The sequence below is a fragment of the Rhyacophila brunnea genome, unplaced genomic scaffold (assembly GCF_057557595.1).
Source record: "Rhyacophila brunnea isolate RB1 unplaced genomic scaffold, BYU_Rbru_1.0 scaffold_4, whole genome shotgun sequence".
NCBI lineage: Eukaryota > Metazoa > Arthropoda > Insecta > Trichoptera > Rhyacophilidae > Rhyacophila > Rhyacophila brunnea.
In genome coordinates, this window is record NW_028233068.1 from 11,008,784 (window position 1) to 11,031,744 (window position 22,961).

The window sequence follows — 22,961 nt, forward strand, 5'->3', positions numbered from 1 at the left end:
TTTGTTGTGGCAAACCTACAAGAAACGTCAAAAAAATGAAGGCCCGAGGCCGCTACGTATTTTATCTATGGTCGCAGTTTCACACCGGTAAACACATACAAATTAACTGCGCATGTACCTTTCTTTAAAAAACTTGTTTGTTTTCTGACTACTAGTTTATAGAAACCGTAGTTAGTTCTTACAACAAAAAATAAACAATTTCTCAAGGTAAACTTCATTTTTTGCAGTTCTATTTTTGATGTGGAGTGGAGTATGTGTAACCAATAAAATTGGCAACACTATTACCTAAATTCAACATAATTTTGATAAGCACTATCATTCTATTATATAAAACATAATAATATCAATTGCTACCCATCTAGTTACACGACTGAATATTAAATTATTGTGAAGTTTTGAGTGTAAAACTTATTTATCTCACACACATAAGTAGGTAGGTACCCATACCTAATACTTTTCTAAGGTTTCTATCAATTAATTTATTTAAATATTACAATAAAACCTATGTGATTTAGGATATTATAATTTTGATAAAGATAGTTTTAGTGGTTTAGGTCTTATTACAACACAACCTACTTATTTTTGGAGTTACATTGGGTTGTTAGTGAAGTTAGGTTTTGGTTTTTTTTATGTCTCAAAAGACCAATTACAATGAAATCCAAAATTACGGGAAGTATTTAGTTCAGATGTAATTTCTGAAGAGATCACATGTCTTCTACCGTTCTCCCATCCTTAAAAACCCTTAAACATAATCATATTGTATTGAGAATCACAGACCCAATGAATCAAATTAGTTGCGTGCGTCCATATAATGCAGGGGTCTCAACTAATTTTTACATAAGATCTACTTTGGGGAAGAAAAATCCTCCGTGATCTACTTTTTCTGAAATTAAGGACATATTATTTATGATATTATATAATATAAGTCAGTAGCGAAGGGTGGAGGTAGGCTGTTATGATCTGCCATAAATAGTGCACATCAAACTTTGTTACATACACCATCTGCAAATTGTAGTATTAGTTCAATAAAAACAAAAACGTATGACTGACAAATTTTAATATGCACTATTTATGATGGATCTTAACAGCCTACCTTCACCTTCACCACTGATATAAGTATAGTACCTAGTATAATATATATCGTCGTGGTAAATGCAATAGGTTGTATGTCAAAAATACCAAACTTTTCAGGAGAGACAAAAAACTATCCCATCTTAACCCCATTTCACCGATTTTTTTCACAAATTTATTTTCATGGTTAAATTTGTTCCCTGTTAAGATGGTTATCAACATTTTTACGTAAGATGAATATTTAGAAAGTTAGGTTGACATACGACTATTTGCTCATCAATGTTGGCCACTTTTGTTGACATAAGTCCAATTTTTATGTATACATACCTATATTTAATTCACTAAAATTTGGTATTTATAATGAAACGAATATAATATTATACAGATTATATTATATTAATATACATATTGTTATACACTTGTACATAAACGCTTAAAAAGTAAGCTTAGACTAATGAAAAAGTAGATTTATTATAAATTGGAGATCTGTTTAATTAGGTACTTTTAAAAACAATTACAATTTTTAAAAGAAAAGATTAAAGTTAAAATACAATACATAAAATATTTTTTAAAAAAGCATTAAAACAGAGCAGGTAAATACCTACTTAAAAGTAAAAATAGCAGTTTTAAAAGAATACTTAATTTTTTTTATAAAAAAGTATTTTTTTTATTTAAACGGTAGTCTGGTGTAAAAATCTCTGTAGTCCTCTGGAATTAATAGTTTTAGTACCTGCAAGTGTTGGTATTTACTCTCCTCAATAGGGCAAGGCCCATTGTATAATTTTAATCGTTCACTGCTTGCGATTGAAACTCGCGCTCGTGTTGGAAGTGGTTTCCATGTATGGCCGAAGTCCAATTTAAAGTTTATTAAACCTTCTGGAGTATACTGGTATGCAACGACATCGTTTACACATGGGTCGCCAGTTTTCTTTCCAGGCCGAATACTGCTGTAGTAGTCTGTGCTGAATTGTTGAAAATCGTCATGGCTGAGATAAAGTGTTTTGTATGGTTTCTTTACTCTTGCACTTTCAATGATAGCCATGTAGTCGGCAGGGACGAAAATTTGTTTTCGATTTCTCAGCTTCGTTTCGATTGTTGAATGGACGCTGTCAACCTCCATGTGTGTATGCCCTACTTCCAGATATTTGTGTTCTATGATAAGATTATTCTTCATACTGATGTCGAGTAGTGCGTTTGATAATTTTACATTCCTATTTTGATACGCACAACCATCGCTCCATATTATAACTTTTTGCGGTACCAGATGGCCGATTTCCTTCAAGATAAATTTAGTAGCTATAGTGCAAAAGACGTCACTTTCAAGCCCCCCAGCTCCCTCATGCCATACATAACACGAGACGTCCTTCGTGGCTTGGTTATAATAGACTTGGTTGTGTACTTTTAATTTTGTTTTATAATAATTTGCTGAAGCATTTAAACGAGGCGAAAGAAGAACAGCTTGCAAATCGACTGTGTAACATCTGATGTTTTCATTTTTCAGAGCTAAGGATTTATCAGACTCTTTTTCCGCATTAGCATCGTTCTTTTTTTTAATGTGTTTCTGAAAACTTTCTTCGTCGAGTGTCCCGTTTTTGTGCAAAGTGCACTCATTGCACTGATCTTTTTTTGGCGTGTAAATGTCTAGATTCAATTTTGGCGAAAGAAGAACAGCTTGCAAATCGACTGTGTAACATCTGATGTTTTCATTTTTCAGAGCTAAGGATTTATCAGACTCTTTTTCCGCATTAGCATCGTTCTTTTTTTTAATGTGTTTCTGAAAACTTTCTTCGTCGAGTGTCCCGTTTTTGTGCAAAGTGCACTCATTGCACTGATCTTTTTTTGGCGTGTAAATGTCTAGATTCAATTTTTTATAAGTATTTTGAAATGTACCCCATGATACTTTTCTTTTATTTTCAGAAGCACATTTTTCTAGATATAAGCGATGCATGTCTCGAAAACTGTAAAAAATTGGCTCCAGGTATAACTTACTTGAAGAGGATCGACAATAGTGCGATTCAACTTTTGGCAGAGAGTTAAACCAGGTCTCTAACTCTTCTGAAATAGTTAGTGTTGCATCTTTCTGTTTATTTAAATTCGTTTCAGATGACTGCGGTTCTTCAACCTTCGAGGTCCATAATTTTAAGCATTTTTCCCCTATACTTAAAGTGTTTAAAAAAAATTTTTTGCAAACTTGTTTTTTAATTATATTTTCAGTTATTTCTTCAGTTTCTTCATTTTTTGCTGTAAAATAAAAGCGAAAGCTTTGTTTTCTTCTTGAGTTTTCACTGGCGATTCTTCTGTATTTTGGGGTGGTTTGCAAAACGTTTTCGGTGACAAATGTTTTTTTGGAATCCCAACTTGTTTTTTTCCAAAAATTTGTGAATATCACGGTGCGTTGTTTATCACTAATTGTATCGCACTTAAAGGCTGTTTTTGGCCCACCCTTTTGAGGACGCACATTATGCCCACCACAACGTGGACCTATGGTCTTAGATTTTTTTTTAGACGTTTGTCTATACTTGCCGGACTCTTCACTCTTCTCAAAACCCACATAAGACTTGCCTAGCAATCGCAGTTGAGAGTTTTTTTGCCTCTTCCACAGTTTACAATTAATGCTTTGCCCTTTTCGTTTTCTTTGATTGACTTGCTCATTAGGTTCATCACCATGGGTGTCAGACTGCATAGCAAACTCCTCTAAATCTTCTGATGAGCTTGATTGATTAGCTTCAGGTTGATACAGATCTTCAGAGTCACTACTGCTGTCAGATAGTGAATGTTCAGGGCCACTTAGATGTTCAGCCATCGTCATATCATAATTTATATTTTGTCTCAGGGCTGATTGTGTTGATACAGTGTTCTCTGCTATCTCTATGTCCGAAGGTTGCTTCAACAATGATTCTGCTTGTTCTAAAATTGGAGTTTCAACAGTCAAAGTATTATTAACTTCAGCAAAATCGAGTTCTATTTCTGAGCCAATATTTTGAAAAATTTCTTCTAATGGATGCTTTAAGAGTTCAATTTCCGCCGCATTCCCAGGTTCAACTTGTAACGCCACATCGTCAGTGGTTCCTACGACTCCACAGGTTACTTGAGGTCCTGAAGAAAATAATGATTTTTAAATTTGATAATCGTTCATGCTCCTCAGCAAAATGTCATCTCCACTCCACACCGTATTGTTTTATGACGAGATAAACTTATTTATTCTTACCGTTATTCTTAGATGAAGTAATTTTGCTGACTGCTAAAGATACCAAGTACCGCCCACGACTTCCATTAATCATTTTGATAGCTTTTTGGTAATCTGGAACAGATGCAATTGATCGTATGTCAAAACCGATGCTCGGAATTCCCTGATGCAAAAGGTTCTATGTCAAAGATTCGTGTACCAAATTTCTATTTAATTAATAATAATTGCATTATTATATAACTAATTTTTACTCTAAATAAACAGTGTCTTATTAAAACTGTCGATCTTGAACAAATAATTACTTTGGCAATAATAAATAAATGAGACAAAAAGTAAGGTTAGTATCTCTAGAAAGAATCTTGAAAAATTTACTAAAATTAACAACAGTAATGTAATTATAAAGTAGATTTAAATAAAACAGTGGTTAGAAAATTACTTACATCAAATTATTTGATGAATTCTTGAATATAACGTCAAGAACGAGGAATAGAAACAAACAAAAACATTACTGTCATGATGAGGTTTGACATACAACTGTTTGGCTTGACCAATATCAATGACGTGTCGATTCGTCTTTTTGCAAGTGTTGAAATAGTCGACTTCTTATTGGTTCAACGACATAAGAGCTATTCGAGGTCGTGTAGATGACTGAGCTGATCACTATGGCGCAATAAAACAGTTTTGAGATTTTTTTGACATACGACCTATTGCATTTACCACGACGATATATTTTTTAAAGCAAAATTTAATCTTACTAAGAAAATTAAATAAAGCATTGTAATAGAATTTTTTTTTTACATAACTAGTTATTTTATTTTGAATTTCCGGATGATACAGAGCTTGAATTACTTATCCTACATTGTAAGGTATCTAGTTTTTGTATAATTGGTAATTGTAATTACTCAAACCATTTCTCAAACATGATTGATTCCAAATGTTCGTTGGTTAAAGTTAATATATTATATTTGATAGCATTGCTGCCATCTGTTTTATGGTGTTAGAATTACTTAGATAATTAAAAATTCTGATTGTAGTATTAGTTATTATTCAATGCAATCAATAAATGAAGATTCGATTCCATATTTTGTTTATAATTATCATTTACTGCAAACAGCCTACCGTATTGTATTCAAAGTAGAAGTAATAACTATGTAGTACTACAATCAAAATTCATAATTTCATGCCCTGGCCTCGCTATACAGGGTCATGGTTAAATCAATCCAGTATACACCTTCCATGGATGTTAAAAACTTATTCAAATAATAGTCATATCTTTTCATTCATAAGTATAGGTGAATAATAAATACCCTGTTGGAAATGTTTCATTTAATTGCCTACTTACAGATAATATTATCATCATATGAATACGTGTATTAATTAAGGCGCTAAGTACCAAAAACATAAAAACTGACATTTTTATAGAAAAATGTTCCACATACCAATGCCAATAACTTCAACTATAGTCTAAGTGCCTCAAGCAAGTCAAAAAAATACAGCAAAATAATTAAACCTGTCGACGTTGTAAGTCCGTTGGCGTGTTTTATTTATAATGGTATAAGTAGCACTGCAGTTCTCAACGGCATTCAATATAAAATAGCTGACGATGGTGTGTTGACACTTGCGAGTTCTTAATACCTAAAATTATAGAAGCTGCCGTGATTACTTCACACTGTAAAACTACATTTTTCAAAAGGTCTGCTTCATGAAATTTTACTGCAATGACTCGGTATTTTGTAACTACAGGCAACACTACTTTTTGGTACTTAGAGCCTTATTTAATACACGTATTCATATTATCTTGATCTACTTATGTTTCAACAATTCGTCAATAATTATCTCATTTCACCGCAATACGTATCATAGAAAGGTCGTTTGACATTCTTCATGTTATAGGTATAAATTATTATTGAATCAGTAAGTGACTCACTGGTTATTATAAATAGGTAGCAATAACTAGCTTAATTCCTATAATGATTACTCTAAAATCTCTTGAATAACACACTAATTCCTTATTTAAACGCCACTTTGTTGATTTTTAATACTATGACTACCGAAATCTAAGAAATTCACATTTTCAGAAATATATCATTTTCAAAATTGTGTTTTGTGACATCATACTCTTTCATATTTTTCTGTCAATCTGTCACAAATTAATTTTAACGTCGTTTAGTACTTTCTATATATGCGATTTATAGGAATCACAATTATTATTCTAGAGGACTATTTAACGTATTCACTGCGTCCAACGCAACTGGTGCGTTGCCCATCAGGTGGCCATTAGATATAATTAGCATGTTATTTAAATGTGATAATTAAATATTAATTAAAAGGTCCGCAGTGAATGGGTTAATACATGGTTTTCCTTCACGAGTATCTAAGAATATTAATTTTTCTTGACATTCATTAGAAAATGATACAGGAGAACATATTGTATCATAAGCTTGCCAACTAGGCGTCGTTAGGATAATCCTGAAGCATGAACACTATTTATTGCCGGACCATCTAAAACCGGACAAATCATTATTAATTCCATTTGATTTCACAGCTCTTATAAGAGTAATATTGTCCCGATCATATAACTATTACAATCGAAGTTTGGTTTATAGCCCGAAACAACTGTCAACGTAAATGACTCAATTAAAGTAGAATTAACAAAAATAACTAATTTAAATCATTGTATTTGTATGTTCGATTAATGAGTGCTTAAAAGTTCTAAATTTTATTTTGGTTTTTTTCCAGATATCAAAATGGCAAAGGCGTCAACGATAAAGTTAAATAATGGAAAAGAAATTCCAGTCATCGGACTTGGTACATACGCTGTAAGTATTTGTCTAGTTATCATCAACGTCTCTCCATTAACTAATTTTATAATCGTGACTCTAAATACCTGCAGTTGTAATTCGGATTCTCGATCTATCATTTTTGACTACTTCACCATGTTCGATCCAAAGAGTATCATATAGGCTTCCACAGGATGGAGGTTGTATTAACAGATTTTTGTTTTTACAAGAAGTAAATGTTAGCCACCATCTACTCAACCTATTAGGTCCATACTCTGGATTAAAACCAGTGTTAACTATACAGTAATTATAGTACAATACTATAATTTTGATTCCGTGAAAAATGTAAAATACCATAATTTTACGTCAAACATATCAAAAATACCATAATTTTGAAACGTCCTATAATAATCATGGAAAAATATGGCAAAATTGGTTCAAATACAACGTAAAACATGTGAATTTTCCAGACCTGGGATTCGTACCTGGGACCCACAATATTATATGCCGACGTGGTACTGATATTGTGGGTGAATGAATGAATGACCAATTACATCAAACGGTGAATGCACTTGTTGCATTTAGTGCAATTTTTTATCAGGATTTAAGTAATAAAACAAAGCTTTCAGTATGAATGTTATAATTACTTTAATTGCATCTAAATTTAGTAAAGAAAGCAAACATCAGAACAATATGTCTATTTTATTAGTCGATTAACCTCTTATCCGCATTTTTGGTATCAATATAATTACATAATTAATTTATATAAGTCATTAAGTTTTCAGACTTCTTTTCGCATGTTTTGAAAGTCATAGACTGGAACTTATCTGTTTTTTTTAATTAACAATTTCTTTTATTCAAATGAATAATTCACAAGATTTAGGAATATATCATTCTGATTATTGAACATTATATAATTTAGAAAAACACTAACTGAGAGAGTATATCACAACCAATAGAAAAAACTTTTTTGAAAAAAGTAAGCCAACCGGTCGGGAATCGAACCCGGCATCTCCAACGGGTAAACGCCCCAAACTCGTCGCATTCAGCCATTATGCTACGGAAGACATACTAATGACGACAAATATTTAAGCTATTGGTTATTAAATACCTACCACTCAGCGCTCTTCGAAATCATCTCAAAAATCGATTGCCGAAGTAACATGAAACAATCGTCAGCACAACACGATGCCTAAAATAATAATTATTAATATCATTTTTTTAATATTATTACCTACATTAGCCTTCATCCAATTTTGACCAATATTAAAATTCGTATACTTACCTATATTTTATAAATATTGGAAGCAAAGTTCCCAGCCATACAATGTACCTAATACCTAGAATACCTAGTATATTTTTAGTCTTAACTCTAAACTGTTTTTATATTATTTTGTAAAAATATGTCTATTGTCTGATCGATTTTGTCTAGCAATAATTATTCGCCAGCCGGCGAACATTCAAAAAAAATACGCACGCATCTTTCAAAACTCCGGTGATGTACTTAGTCTTAGCAAAGAAATATTTTTAAATTATACCTGCTAGCCTACTAGGTACCTAGTAAGTAGGTAATAATTTTTCAAGCCAGGCGAAAATTCTCAGAAATGCCACAGTCTCAGGGAAGGGTATGAATCTAGAGCTAGCATCCCTGTCAGATAGCGCTTTTGTAAAAGGAAAGCTATTACCCAAAAGGATTAAGAAGTCTCACTTAAAAGAGTTTGGAACATTTTCACATACCATGTTCATACTGAGTTGAGTAGTTGATCACCCTGATATACTACTCTTGTGAAAAAAAAGTGAATGATCTAAAACAGGGGTTCCCAACCTTTTTGTACTCTAGAGCACATTCTAAAATATCGGTAGGGTGGCGGGCACCACCTATTTTTAATCGACAAACTCCTTCCATAACTTCTCATTTTCTCATAATTTATTTTCTTATATTCATAATTTATTAATAAATAATAAACAAAAATGTTTCAAAACAATAAAACTATTATTCAAATTGCATACACACAGAGAAATGTATTTACAAAACGTAAACAAAGTAAACAAAAAACACAAATACAAAGAAAACATTTTATAAAAAAATAGAATATCAATATGTCAATGTGATCTTTGGCATTGCATATCATTGGCCAGTGCCTCATAATTAGGAGAGTATGACGATAATCCTGTTAGCAAACAATCATAAAGATGCTCATCGGTGAGTCGAGATCTATATCTTGATTTTATTAAGTTCATGTTTGAAAACAATGATTCGCATAAATATGTCGAACCGAAAAATGATTCAATTTTATATGCCGCTTTTTTCAAAAATGGGAACTTTTCTCTGTCCACTGTATTGAAAAAGTCCTCTGATATTAAGGATTTAAGCAAAATATCATTCTCAAGCTCCAAAATTTCTACTTCTAGTTCTTCTGTCTTACCTTGAACAAAATCTGCAATACATGCAGCCATTTCCATTACATTTATTTGGCAAGTAAAAGGATTGATACAGAAGGAAACAATTGGCTCGATATCTGTAAACTGCAAAAATCTCTCTTCAAATTGTTTTTTTAATACTTGAAGATGCTTAATAAATAATGACCCGTTTAATTCATTGTTACCTAGCATTTTATTCATATGTGGGAAATGCACGAGAGAATTGATCTGCAGATGTGATATCAACAAATCCAATTTAGCTTTAAATGACTTTACAGAGCTTATCATTTCAGCTATGTTTTTGTCTTTCCCCTGCAACTTCAAATTTAAAGAATTCAATTTTTCCATGATGTCTGTGAGAAATCCCAAACCAATCAGCCAGCGAGAGTCAGCGAGTTCATCATAATTTTCCTTTTTATCGTTTATAAATGTTTTTATTACTTCAATTAAACTCACAAATCTTGTAAGAACCTTTCCTTTACTGAGCCAACGTACTTCAGTATGCAGAATAAGATCATGTTTTTTATCTTCAGTATCTTCTAACAGGGCCTTGAAAAGTCGGTGTTACAAAGGAGCTGCTCGAATAGAATTGATTATTTTTGTAACTATTTTCATAACGTGTTCAAATGGCAATATTTTACAACACAGAGCTCCTGGTGGATAATACAGTGGTAGGACATAAAGTTTGAAAATGATTCATCCTTCTTGCAGAGGGCAATAAATCTTTTGTTTTTACCTACCATTGCTGGTGCCCCATCGGTGGTTATCGCAGACAGCTTATGCAAAGGCATATTTATTGACTTGGCGTATGTTCTGAATGTATTATAAATATCCTCACCCCTTGTCTGTCCTTTCATAGGTAATATTTGCAACATATCCTCTTTTACTGTGAAGTTACTAAATACCATTCTCACCATAACTGCTAACTGTGCGGTGTCTGATATATCTGTTGACTCGTCAAATTGTAGCAAGAACCAGTCACATATTTCCAAGGCAGTCTTCAACTGAGTTTGTATGTCTGTTGAAATTGCATGTATTCTTCTTGTGACGGTGTTATTTGACAACTGTAAGTCTTGTATTGCTGAGACAATCTCACGTTTGTTAGAAAATCCATCAAACAAACAATCGGCACCAGTCAAAAATAGTTTTTTAAACAACTCACCATCAATGAAAGGTTTCTTCATTTTTGCGAGCATGTGAGAAATTTTGAAAGAAGCAATGGTGGCCTTTTTAGAATTTTCCACATGTCTAGTGAAAACAGTCTGTTGTGCAGTTAGACTTGATTTTAGTTGACATATTTTTTTCTTTCTTACTTCAGATTTAAGTGGATAATTCACATCAATAGTGGCATGAATTGTCTGAAAGTGTCGTTCAACATTATGTTTTTTCGGCACTGCAATACTATTACCACACAACAAACAGACGCATTTATTTTTCACATTAAAGAAACAATATGATTCCTCCCAGTCAGTGTTAAAATTATAGGTTCGTTGTCTTTTACTCGGTCCACTCCTTTTAGAACTATATAGAAGGAATATCAAAACTCCTAATTCGTTTTTTGTCAGACGAAGATGTCTCCTAGCTAACTGTTGCAACCCGAACGGGGAAGTAATCGCAATCACAATGACAACAACGCGGTTCCAGGCGGGGAATGCTATTTGCACATCACTCCTTGTACACGCCGAAAACCCGAACTGAGCCGATGATCGCCGAAGCAATCGGGACGGTACGAGCACGTGACTACTGTCACGTGCTTCGGCGTTCATCGGCTCAGTTCGTGGCGTTCGTTCACTTCAGGTTTTCTGCGTGTGTCAGGCTAGCGTGAAAATTCTGTCTCTGTCGAATAGTGGCGGGCACATACGAATCGTTCCGTGGGCGCCATGGTGCCCGCGGGCATGGGGTTGGGAACCCCTGATCTAAAAAATACAATACCATAGTGACAATATGTTTAAAAATTTTAAACTCTTTCGGCGTGATCTATATTTTAAAATACTATTTTCATGTTGTTTTCTAAAGCCCCCGCTCCAGCGAAATTCTTATGCTCGCTCAACAAATAGCGTTTACGTCAAGAGAATTTCGCTGGAGTGGGGGAAAGAACAAACATTCACTCGCTTCGTGCAGCGTAACATTAATCCGTGTTGTTTGTGCTTTTAGACTCTCAAACTAGGTACATGTTTTTCGTAATGTAGCGCACTGCTTTTAGTCACCATGTCTAGGTTTCTTATTGGTGATTCTAATGACAAATCTTCTCGACTTGTTTCAATTTTACTTCTAACTACTCCACTTTCTCCATTAATCTTTCCTAGCATAGTAGGTTACAGTAATTCTTCCTAATCATCGTGGAAGATGTGTCCGAAATATGCAGCTCTATCTTGCCTGATAGTAGTAAAATATAAATTATATTTATAAGCTTAATTTGTAACTTAAATATCAACTTGATTGATGAAAATAATATATTAGTTATATATATATCATAAATATGACATCAAAGATGGTGCAATTTTATTTCATGGCCTGCCATTGAGCTAGCTCCAATTCAATCTGTCTGACGGTGCGTCAACAGCGTTGCCATCAACCATTGATGCCACTTCTCCAAAAGAGGTTTGCTTTTCGATACCCCTTACTGTCCTACTGAATAATTTTTATTTAAAATCATTTAATCGTATGCTACCCTAAAACCCACCCCATATTTTTATAACTGAAGATATATATAACATTTAGCGGCCTTGCACATACTATTTCAATGCTGCTCGTCAACTTATTCTATGTATTATATAGCTGACTTTAACAAAACACATGATACACACGAAGTTGACTTAACTTGATTGGTAATGATGTAGAAAGTTGGTGTTCGTCTCGGTGATTTTCAGACCAACGCAAGACAAATCATTACATTGTGTATCCATTGTCTCTTAAATGACCGTGATGGAATTGTTGAATAAAACTGCGTCGTCAGTGTACTCATAGTTGCGTAAACTACTTAAGGTAGAAGCCGGAAACTATCAGCTATTACCATCATCAAAATATGAGATAACACATTATAATGACTGTGCAAGCAGAGGTCCCGTGATATCGACAACTACAAGACACACTGAAAATCACAGCAATACAACGTAACCGATTCACTATGAAAGTCAATGCCATCTCCATAATATTAAATTAAGCAATATACATAGAAATTAACTATTTTATTATGATTTTTAAATATATAATTCGCCCATGGCGATTTTCAAATTGGTATTGTGCTCTTCATGGTGATTAGATTGTCGCTTATAGTATAATGTGTAGATAAAACACTTCATATTTAAGATAAATTATTGGTTAGTCCCAAGATTATAAATACTACTATTTTAATATGTTATGTATTTAATCTAACTTAACTAAACCTTACCAAATCCATACTAATCTAACTAACATAGAATGAAACAATTATATTCTACCATATTTATAAGTAGGTAGAATTATGTCAGATTCTTGTGGAAGTGCAGGCGGCTCATTTAGGTGTTGGTATCGTTACTTTCAAATGACACTAACACCGTTATAAAGTGATATAGTCATGGCCATAAGGCCGGAAGAATCCGTCCATCAAAATTTACAATAACTAAATTTTAAACCCATTGAAGACAGATTTAAAAGGAGAAAAAAGTGAAGCAATAGCCGGATTAAATTTTATAGTAAATTTATAAGAGTATACTAAAACTGCTACAATGTTTAATTTAATGTAGGGTTTTAAGAAATATCCAAAAATAAAACATTTTTTCCAAGGACGATCATTTGGTGTTTGGAACAATGCTGTTAAATTGGTCTCGATTGTCTCCAATGGGTTAACACGATCAGATTATTTTCTTCTATTATAGTACAAGCAACATAGCTTGTCATTGTCGCTTTCCCTCCACGTATTGTTTGACACAACATTTATGGACGTAGAAAATAGGATACTACATTATTTGAAAGGATGTGTTGTATATTATTATTATTAGATGTTCTCATCGTAATTAAGATATGGAACATTCGTTTTGCCAAGTGATTGATATGCTATAAAAATTAGACCACAGTACAGTTAGGATGTAGAATACAAATTTTTAAATCAACGATTTTATCAGACAATATTGGGATTGTGCCTTAATTAAAGAAATTACAAGAATCAAAACTAAATACGGGATACCTATATATTATAATGGGAAACATTGACATATAAATCATATTATTTTCACAATCAATTCGTTTCCAGAGAGGCGGCAGTCAGAACAAGGAATGTCAGCTGGCTGTAGAAGCCGCTATTAAATGCGGCTATCGTCATATTGACACGGCGGCTTTCTACGACAATGAAGAAGAGGTTGGTTTTGGAATACAGAACGGACTGTCGACTGGTGTCGCCTCACGGGAGGATATATTCGTCACAACTAAGGTCAGTCGTTATACTATAGATTTAAATTAAAGAATTCATACTGGTTATAAGTAAGTTGGTTTACTAACAATAATAGTTATAATATATATTATAAGCTGTCATTTTTATAATACATATTATAAATGACAGATTATTTTTCATTGACTATGGCATCTAATGACAGAAATAGTGCTAATATTTTTTGTAAACTTTCAGAAAGGATAGCCTGTGGCATCCTGTGTCTGGTACTCTTGACAAATCAGAAACCTTTGACATACTCTTAGGGTCAAATGCATATTGTTATACTTAAATCTTTTATTAGCTTTTAGTAAGGTTTAGAGCCCTACAGCAAAGAGCCAGAAACGCCTGCCACATGCACTGATTTCGAATTTACATATATTTAGATATGACACATGCACACTTTAAGAAAAAGTGGCACCACTTTTTGTGGCTCACGCGTATGCCGGTGTTTTTGTGGCACTACAAAAACGCCAATGTGTAAGGATACTTAACCTTACATTGTTTAACGGCCCACGTGCTCGTCGTAGGTCAAAATTGAGTTTTTATTATATTTTCAAACCATGATCCTGGACACTCCTTAAACGTTGTAGATAATCTATTTAAATAATTTTGAAGCCTTATTATCCTTTATAGTTATTTTAAACATTTGATGACTGCATAAAGTATTTTTGTTGCATAAAATAGTATTCTTTTAAACCTCTCGCTCTAATGTTTTAGAATATAGTCATATTTCGGTACATAACTGTGCAGTGGTGTTAAGATTTTTTACATTTATTAATTTTTAAACGCATTTATAAAACCATTAGTATAATTTATTACGAGATAATTTTTATAAAATATTCACGATAAAAAATTATATTGATAATCTCTGTGATCCCAAATTTGACAAGAATTAGGCATTTTATTATTCAAAAAATCGGCAAGATTTACACATTTGAAGATGATTCTAAAGATACTTATTATAAGCTATGTCTTTGACCATTCAAGTGTGATAAACATCTTATGAATAATGATTGCTTTATAATAATTATTGACCTTAGAATAAGGTAGTGTTTTTTTGAAATACGCCATTTCTTTTGTCATTCCCTAGTGGTAAAGCTACAACATACGGCCGTAGCCATAAATTGACAAACTATAATTAAAGTAGGGAGTCGATATCGATATTTTAATAATCGATATTTTAGCTCGGTATATCCGATAAGTAGCTCATTATGAAAATAAATAAATGTATGGAAAAGTAATTAACTAAAATGTCAATGAATGTTTCTTCATTACATCCGAGATCTCGCTATATCCGTTATCATAATAACCGAGCACGACTGTATTTGGTAAAAAAGTAAGTTTCTCAAAAATTGCTATTAAAAATGTTTATTCTGATATTAAAATAGATGTTTTATTAGTTTTTCGGTTATCCGGATTATCGAGGTTTTACTGCACTATCTTTTTTGAACCTAGTAAAGTTTAAGCTGACGATCATGAGATAACTAAAAGTGTATAATATTTGCCATTTTGTTTATTTCAGATCTGGAACAACTGCCATGAAGAATCTCAAGTGATCCCCACATTGAAGAAGTCGTTGGCCAAGCTGGGACTGACCTACATCGATCTGTACCTCGTTCATTGGCCTATTGGAGTGAAGGTAATAAATCACTAAAACGATGTACTGATGATTCTCCTATTATGATACACATTTTAAAACTGAATAATAAATTACCAACAAGTACACGCTGTAGCAACATGAATACATCTAATGATGTTATGAATTGCTTCAACAGGAAGATGGCACATACAGTGACGTTGACTATTTGGACACGTGGAAAGGTATGGAGAAGTGTGTGGAACTTGGCCTTGCCAAATCCATCGGTGTCTCGAATTTCAGTATTGAACAGCTCAAAAGGGTCTTGGACAACTGCAAGATCAAACCTGTCACGAACCAGTTTGAGGTAAGACTAATGTTATAATATCAACATGTGTATTTTTTTAATTAGAAAATTATTGGATCATTCGATTGTTAATAGTCCAAATATATAACTAGAAAGGTTTGTGCATTTTGAAGGCATCTTGATGGTATTTTCACAAAGATTTGTGATTAAAGGTAATAATCCGCATATTTGGATCTCCCTTATGTTGAAGGTCCATGTTTTGCATGCATATCTGGGCACTATTAGTAGACAATAGCTAAACAATTTGATTCTCTTATCCAATCTAATAACTCTCCCTAGGGCGGCTATTCTAACATATCACTTAACTCCAAAATCAAAAAAAAAGTGATTAACATGATATACCGTATTCAGGCAGTTAATTATCCCGGAAAGCTAACTGTCAGGTGTGATACTTTTTAACACGGCTGCCCGTGACCATGTTAACCGCGAGCTGTAAAATGTTGTTGAGTAACATAGTTAACACATCATACTTGACTCCAAATGTATCCTATTAGATTGTGCTAACAATTATTATAAGTAACCACCTTGTTTATAGAATTGCTCCGAGTGATATCCGTGCTAATTTTGTTATTGTATTAACTATTTAGAATAGCCCTGCTGGTACGATATTTAAAAAAAAATCCAGTTAAAATTTGAACCCAAGATCTATTCACTTTAATAATGTTAACTTTCAATTCTTGGTGGATTTGCATATACCTATTCCACATAATGTAACGTTGATGTCTTATTAAACCGGCCCTGATCGTTGTTACATAATATTACATACATTTTGTTATATTTTAATTAAAACCAAGATCCATTGTTAACTGGATCGATACATCATGGTCAATATAAAATTTGAAAAGGTTATTTCATTATATAATATGTAGGTAAATTATGGAGATTTATCAATGTTCTTTATCTATATTTTTCTATATAGGTTAATCCTAACTTGACGCAAAAAGAATTGATTACATTCTGCAAAGCGAATGATGTGGCGGTGACTGCATACTGTCCTCTGGGGTCGATGCCAGAAGCAAAGACGTCAGAGTCGGCACCGGCTCCACGATTAGATGACCCCTTGCTCAAGAGTATTGGTGAAAAGTACGGCAACAAGACCACCACACAAGTGGTACTCAGATATCTTGTAAGTTATCATTCAGTAATATGTAGCGTAACCAATTAGAAGCCGAGCTATTAATAAGGCCTATTTATCTGTGAAATGAAAATTCCCTTTGAAAAAAAGGTCTGTCTATACTTATTGAATATTTACTACATATCTGTATAAAATAACTATTAGATTATTATGATCTCTCGTATTCAAAACTTTGAATTATTGTGTGATTAAAAAGTATAGGTCACAGCATGAGAAAAAAGAGGTTTTGTATCTTTTAACCTTTGGTACATTGCTTTTAATTGTACAAATTTTTTGAGCAATATATATTATTTATTTACTTTTTAATTTATACTAAATCCAATTGCAATAGTTAAACAATCACAGAAAGTAACAGGCTGAAGAAAATCACATAAATGTACTGTGACCTCACCGAGAATCAAACCAGAAGCTACAGGTGTGAGAAGCCGGTGTCTTATATGTTAGACTACATACAAGGGGCACCCACCCTATATATTCTTCTTCTTCGATGGCGCTACAGCTCAAGTCGAGCCCTGGCCTCCTCTACCGCCGTCCTCCAGCCGGAACGGTCCTCCGCACGTCTTTTCCAGTTCCTGATTTTTAGCAGTTGGTTGGCATCTTTTGTAATGTTATCACCCCATCGTATGCGTGGCTTTCCCACTGGCCTTTTCCCCCCTGGATTTCCTTCGAGGACCTTCTTCGGTATCCGTGACTCAGGCTGGTGCTGGACATGGCCTGCCCAGTTTAGTCTCTGGAGTTTTATGAAGGTGGAGAGTTTTGAATCTTGGTATAAGCGGTATAGTTCCGTGTTGTACCTAATTCTCCACTCCCCACCATCATTCACGGGTCCGTATATACGCCTCAGGATCTTTCTCTCAAAGCAGTCCACCATTTCAGCTGCTTTCATACACCCCATATATAATATATGACTTCAATAGCCATATCCTTGATGAAGAGACATCCCCAGAGCTTCTTTCTCTTTTCGGTTCCTTCGTCTTCGCTGCTACATATCCCCACCGAATTTGAGAAGTTCTTCATTCCAGTGTCATCCGCTTTTTTAATTTTTTTTGTCAGTTCCTTCAAAACTGTAAAATCATGGTTTCACTTTAATTACATGTACATATTTTATTTTTGCAGATCGACTGCGGTTGCATCGTGATTCCTAAATCGGTGACTCCGTCCAGAATCGCCCAAAACATCGACATTTTTGATTTAAAGCTCACCAAAGAGGAGATCGCTAAAATTGATGCTTTCAACGTCAATAAAAGAATGGTCGCCGTGTCCTTTTGGAAAGATCACAAATATTTCCCGTTTTAAATGCACCGCAAAAATAACATGACATTTTATCTTTCCCATCAAATGATAACTAATATATTATGACACCCCAATTATCATATTATTACATTGTTTAAATGAGGCTGTGAGTACTATAATGGCCCAACCCGCATAATGATCCCTTAGTAAGTATTTATAATCTTTAATATACATTGATCTAAAAAGCATTTTCAACTCAAACATCTACAACAATGTTGTAATATTAACTTAATTTTTTCATTTTCATTTATCTACCTTTTTGGAGTTATACCACTATAGTACTAACGGTGTCAAATAATCCCTGTTTCATTAATTTACCCCATGTTAATTAATTCATAATACAATATCCCAGTATTTTTTTATTATTTCATTCTAGTTGTACATGTTATACAAATTTATATTAGAAGAGAAAGATTACATATTATACATAATATATATAATCGATTCCGCTTAATTGGGACACATTGGGACCAGGGTATTTAAAATTAAACAACGAATATTTTCCTTTAAAAAAAGGTATATTTCTATACCTATGCGAGGAGAATAATAAATTCTAAAATTAAATAACAGCCACGACGAAATCACTTTTGAACGGTGTTAGTGTCATTTGACGGTACCAACACCTAATCGCCTGCACTGCCACAAGAATCTGACACCATTCTACCTACATATTAATTCTGCAAAAATGCATTAAGTGTAATCTGTCTTTTGTTTTTGTAAGTTTTCGCTTTATCCCGGCTATAATATTTTTGTCTCCAGTGGGTAGGTTTATATCAAAGTTTATATCAAAGTGGCCGCGCGGCATAAGCATTGGACTATAAAGCCGTGGGTCCCAGGTTCGAATCTTGGGTCTGGCAAGTACACATATTGTTTTTCAATTTGTGTGTGTCAGGGTATGGACCTAATAGGTTGAGCAAGTGGCTGACATCCATTTCTCGTAAAAAAACAAAATCTGTCAATACAAACCTCCACTCTGTGGAGGCCCATATGATCCTATCAGGATCAAACATGGTCAAAAAAAAAAAAAAATTAGCACTTATTGTAACAATTACAATACGTTGGTTGTTATTGTTGCAATAAGCGCTACATACTTTGATACAAACCTACCCTATGTTTGATAATAATATCTATCACATTATCACTTCAGCGGTCGATAAGTACAGAATAGACTCACTGGTTAGTCACAGGCACAGGTGGATGGATCATCATCATCGTTAACGTCTTCTTCATGTAATTTTCAATGTTTCGATTTAATTACTTCAACAATTGCATCCGCAGTCTTTATTTTCAGCGTAACATCTTAAATTATTATCTATTGTCAAAAATTCTTGACAAAAATTATCAATCGAAACATGTCGTAATTTTCCTCATTGCTCAAAATCTCTAAAGGTTTTAAGCTGCAAACAGCACAGCAATTCTGTATGTTGTTGGCTTTTATAAATAGCTCGCTAATTATCGGCGACATACTGTATTGCTTGCAAAAGGGAAATTTATGCAATAATCTCTAGCTGAAATTTCTTGAAATTATATATGTGATCTTAAATTTACTGTCCCAATTAAGTGGAATGTTGTCCCAATTAAACGATATAAATTACTGTTCGTTCCTTGAGATTAAGCCCAAATAAGTGGCTGCCGCAATTAAGCGGAATTGTATGTATTTTATTTATCTATATACATGCCCTTTATACGTAATTGAGCAAAGTTTACTTATTTTATAAAACTTAATGACATTTTTCAATGCCAAAAGGCATACATATTATGTACTAGGGATTGCAGTACCGAATGAAAATACCAAAAACAGTATTTCGGGATTTCCTATTTCATACCGTTATTCGTGAAACATATGGAAAAAATAGAAGGTACAGTTCGCTTATGAGGAATACAGCGGAAAACACATTTTGAAAATAACCGATATACTGAATTATTTGTTAGGTTAACCTAACCAAACCTAACCTAACCCAACCTAACATAACCTAAACTAACCCAAACTAACAAATAATCCAGTATAACGGGTATTTTCAAAATGTGTTTTCTGCTGTATTCCTCATAACCGAACTGTACCAAATAGAATTATCTACCAATAAATATAGATATAAAAATCTCTTTAAAATATCAATATTTTATAGCAAAAATATCTAAATATGTACACATAAGTACGTTAACCTTTAAAACAGGTAAAAGTTAGATATGGTAGAGATGCTGATGTTTGTCCTAGTATGTACATATACCTTTTATGTTGATTAATACATTTTGTTTCCACTAATAAAGAATGTAAGTATTGGTATTGTCTGATTTTTACAACCGGTATTTCGGTATCGAAAAATACTGGGATACCAGTTTTCAAATACCGGTATTGCAATCCCTAATACATACCTACTCTAATTATTTATTTTGTTTGGAATATTTATAATACTCATTAATTTCATATAGCCTATAAGCTTTTAACCATTGAACTGTATATTTAGCGCACAATATAGTAAATTACCATATCCGCTGCTAAGCAGAACTTCACAGAGTGGAGATTATGTTACAGTCGAACTTTGTTATTGCGAGGAAGATGGGACCGACTGAATATAAGCATTACTCGTTATATCAGAGAACAGGTATTATTAAATGAGCGGTCACATAACACTTAAAGTCACAATTCAAACAAAAATACACAATTAGAATTTTTCACCGAAACCAGCATGGCATTCATAAACTACAAAAGAAGTTGTTTATTGTAATGCACGCTGGTACTGTCCGACAAGAAGATCTAGGCAATAACCGGAAGTTAGTAGTGCGGTTAAAAGTAGGAGGAACTTCTTCATTCACAGTTTTAATAGGTGGACAACTCGTCGCTAACCGGAAGGTGCTTCAATCGAAGAATTGTTAGTTCACAGTTTTAACACGTAGCCAAAATGATCTTGTTGGACAGTAGGTACCTACTGATTTCAGCTTGGATTTTTTACATGAAATTTCAACCATATGCGTGGATACTTTTTCAATGTTGGCGAAAACACCAATTAGGTACTTAAACACTTAACTAGTGTCATAAATGTAATCCGATCCCAGCGGCATCGGTCTACGGTCGGATTTTATTGCTTAGGGTTAAAAATGTTTTTAAAAGATTGACACATTAACAGTTTTAAGTAAGTTTTTGACGATATTTTTGCTCGGTATATCCGATAAGTAGCTCATTATAAAAGTGAATAAATGTATTGCGAAAATCATAAACTAAAATGTCAACGAATGTTTCCTCATTACATCCGAGATCTCGCTATGTCCGTGATCGTAATAACCGAGTTCGACTGTAATTGATTTATATATGAGTAATGATTGTTATCAGTTCGCCCAACCCATTTTGTCCCTCTGGATCAAACACACTTAACAATAACATGTGATTTTTGCCAGATTTATAATTCGTACTCGTACCCACGGCTTCAGATTAGCACTACTCTACCGTGGCTACATGGTATGTTAATACATTATATTATAATATATTATCATGTAACACTAATATTGTAATGCATTTAATGTGTCATGCAGTGTCTGCCAAACTGTTCCGTGAAAAAATAAGGTATAGATACTTCTTCAAAATTTTTTTTAATTTAGTCAGGAGTGTAAGAAACACTTGATTATCAAATGTAGCCAAGATTCAACGATACACACCTGTTATTTACAGTGGAAGAATATTTAAAGGACTCCAAAGATGATCATGTGCACAAAACCATTTGCAGAGTTGTCAGCATTTTGAATTGAATATCTTCTATCGACTATCTTCTTTCGACCATGTCCGATCCTAATAGGATCATATAGGCCTCCACAGAGTGGAGGTTTGTATTAACAGATTTTATTTTTACGAGAAATGGATGTCACCCACTTGCTCAACCTATTAGGTCCATACTCTGACTCATACACAAATTGAAAAACAATATGTGTACTTGCCAGACCCAGGATTCGAACCTGGGACCCACGACTCTATAGGCCGGCGTTTAAGCCACGCGGCCATCGTGGGTGTTGAAACTCGACTATTACAACCATTAAATCTCTCTTCCTATTTGGATCGTCATATCTTTGTAAATATTAGGTTTCTCAACGCTCATAAAAATAAAATTATAAATAACAGGACCGATCACAAATAGTAGATGAGGAGTTACGTGTTTGTTTATCTAATTTAGAGTTGTTTTTCTCATACTTCTCAAAATTAATTGCATCCTCCTCACTAATAAAATTATTATCTGTATTACCTACCTATCTATATATGTGATGTCAGGTAAAAATGTTTGGCAGACACTGCTGTAATGTAATAAATACTAATATATTTCCAATGTCAGTTAGGTTATGTTTGTGATGTCTGCATAAGTTATCTTTATTGAAACAAAATTATTGTCAAACACAGTCACTGTATGTTTATAAAGTAATTAATTTATATAACTTTCATAAAATGAATATGTAATATTATTACATAGGTATACTTTTTGTTATAAAATTGGATGGAAAGGTGAAATAAAATATTTTATACTGCAAAATTTTGTATTTAATTTTTCAATGTATCATTCTCTATTTCTAAAGCTATATGTCACACAGATAGGGCTGTTCCCCTTTACTAGGGCGCCCGATGTGGTGAAACTGCCATCGCATACAATAATGGATGTGCCCCACTGTGTAAGCACCGTGATGTCCCGGGATAGAATGACTAAGTTAGGGTCAGTTTAGCTAGAGATTTATTAGGTGGGTCCCG

General features: G+C 33.5%; 2 protein-coding genes across 6 annotated transcripts; one reads left to right on the forward strand and one right to left on the reverse strand.

Annotated features, from left to right (window-relative positions):
• Positions 1–31: 31 nt before the first annotated feature.
• Positions 32–22,745, forward strand: LOC147066879 (aldo-keto reductase AKR2E4-like). Of its 5 annotated transcripts, none has more exons than XR_015071459.1 (8): positions 64–433; positions 6,998–7,077; positions 13,691–13,867; positions 15,390–15,506; positions 15,643–15,810; positions 16,730–16,936; positions 18,062–19,045; positions 22,175–22,745. XR_015071459.1 is itself a non-coding variant. In XM_085953823.1 (7 exons), exons 1-7 carry the CDS (start codon positions 36–38, stop codon positions 18,239–18,241), a joined length of 981 nt encoding a protein of 326 aa, XP_085809949.1. In that variant the 5' UTR covers positions 32–35; the 3' UTR covers positions 18,242–19,252. The 5 variants fall into 5 exon arrangements, 3 of the variants coding, with proteins under 3 accessions (XP_085809949.1, XP_085809951.1, XP_085809950.1); XR_015071458.1 differs by having other exon boundaries at positions 64–207; XM_085953823.1 differs by lacking the exon at positions 22,175–22,745 and having other exon boundaries at positions 32–87; positions 18,062–19,252.
• On the reverse strand, positions 834–4,821 carry LOC147066880 (uncharacterized). Its single transcript, XM_085954522.1, has 4 exons — positions 4,699–4,821; positions 4,280–4,372; positions 3,061–4,167; positions 834–883 (listed from the first exon to the last, which is right to left on the reverse strand). The coding sequence occupies exons 2-4, from the start codon at positions 4,350–4,352 to the stop codon at positions 834–836; spliced, it is 1,230 nt and encodes a 409-aa protein (XP_085810648.1). The 5' UTR covers positions 4,353–4,372; positions 4,699–4,821.
• Positions 22,746–22,961: the final 216 nt, after the last annotated feature.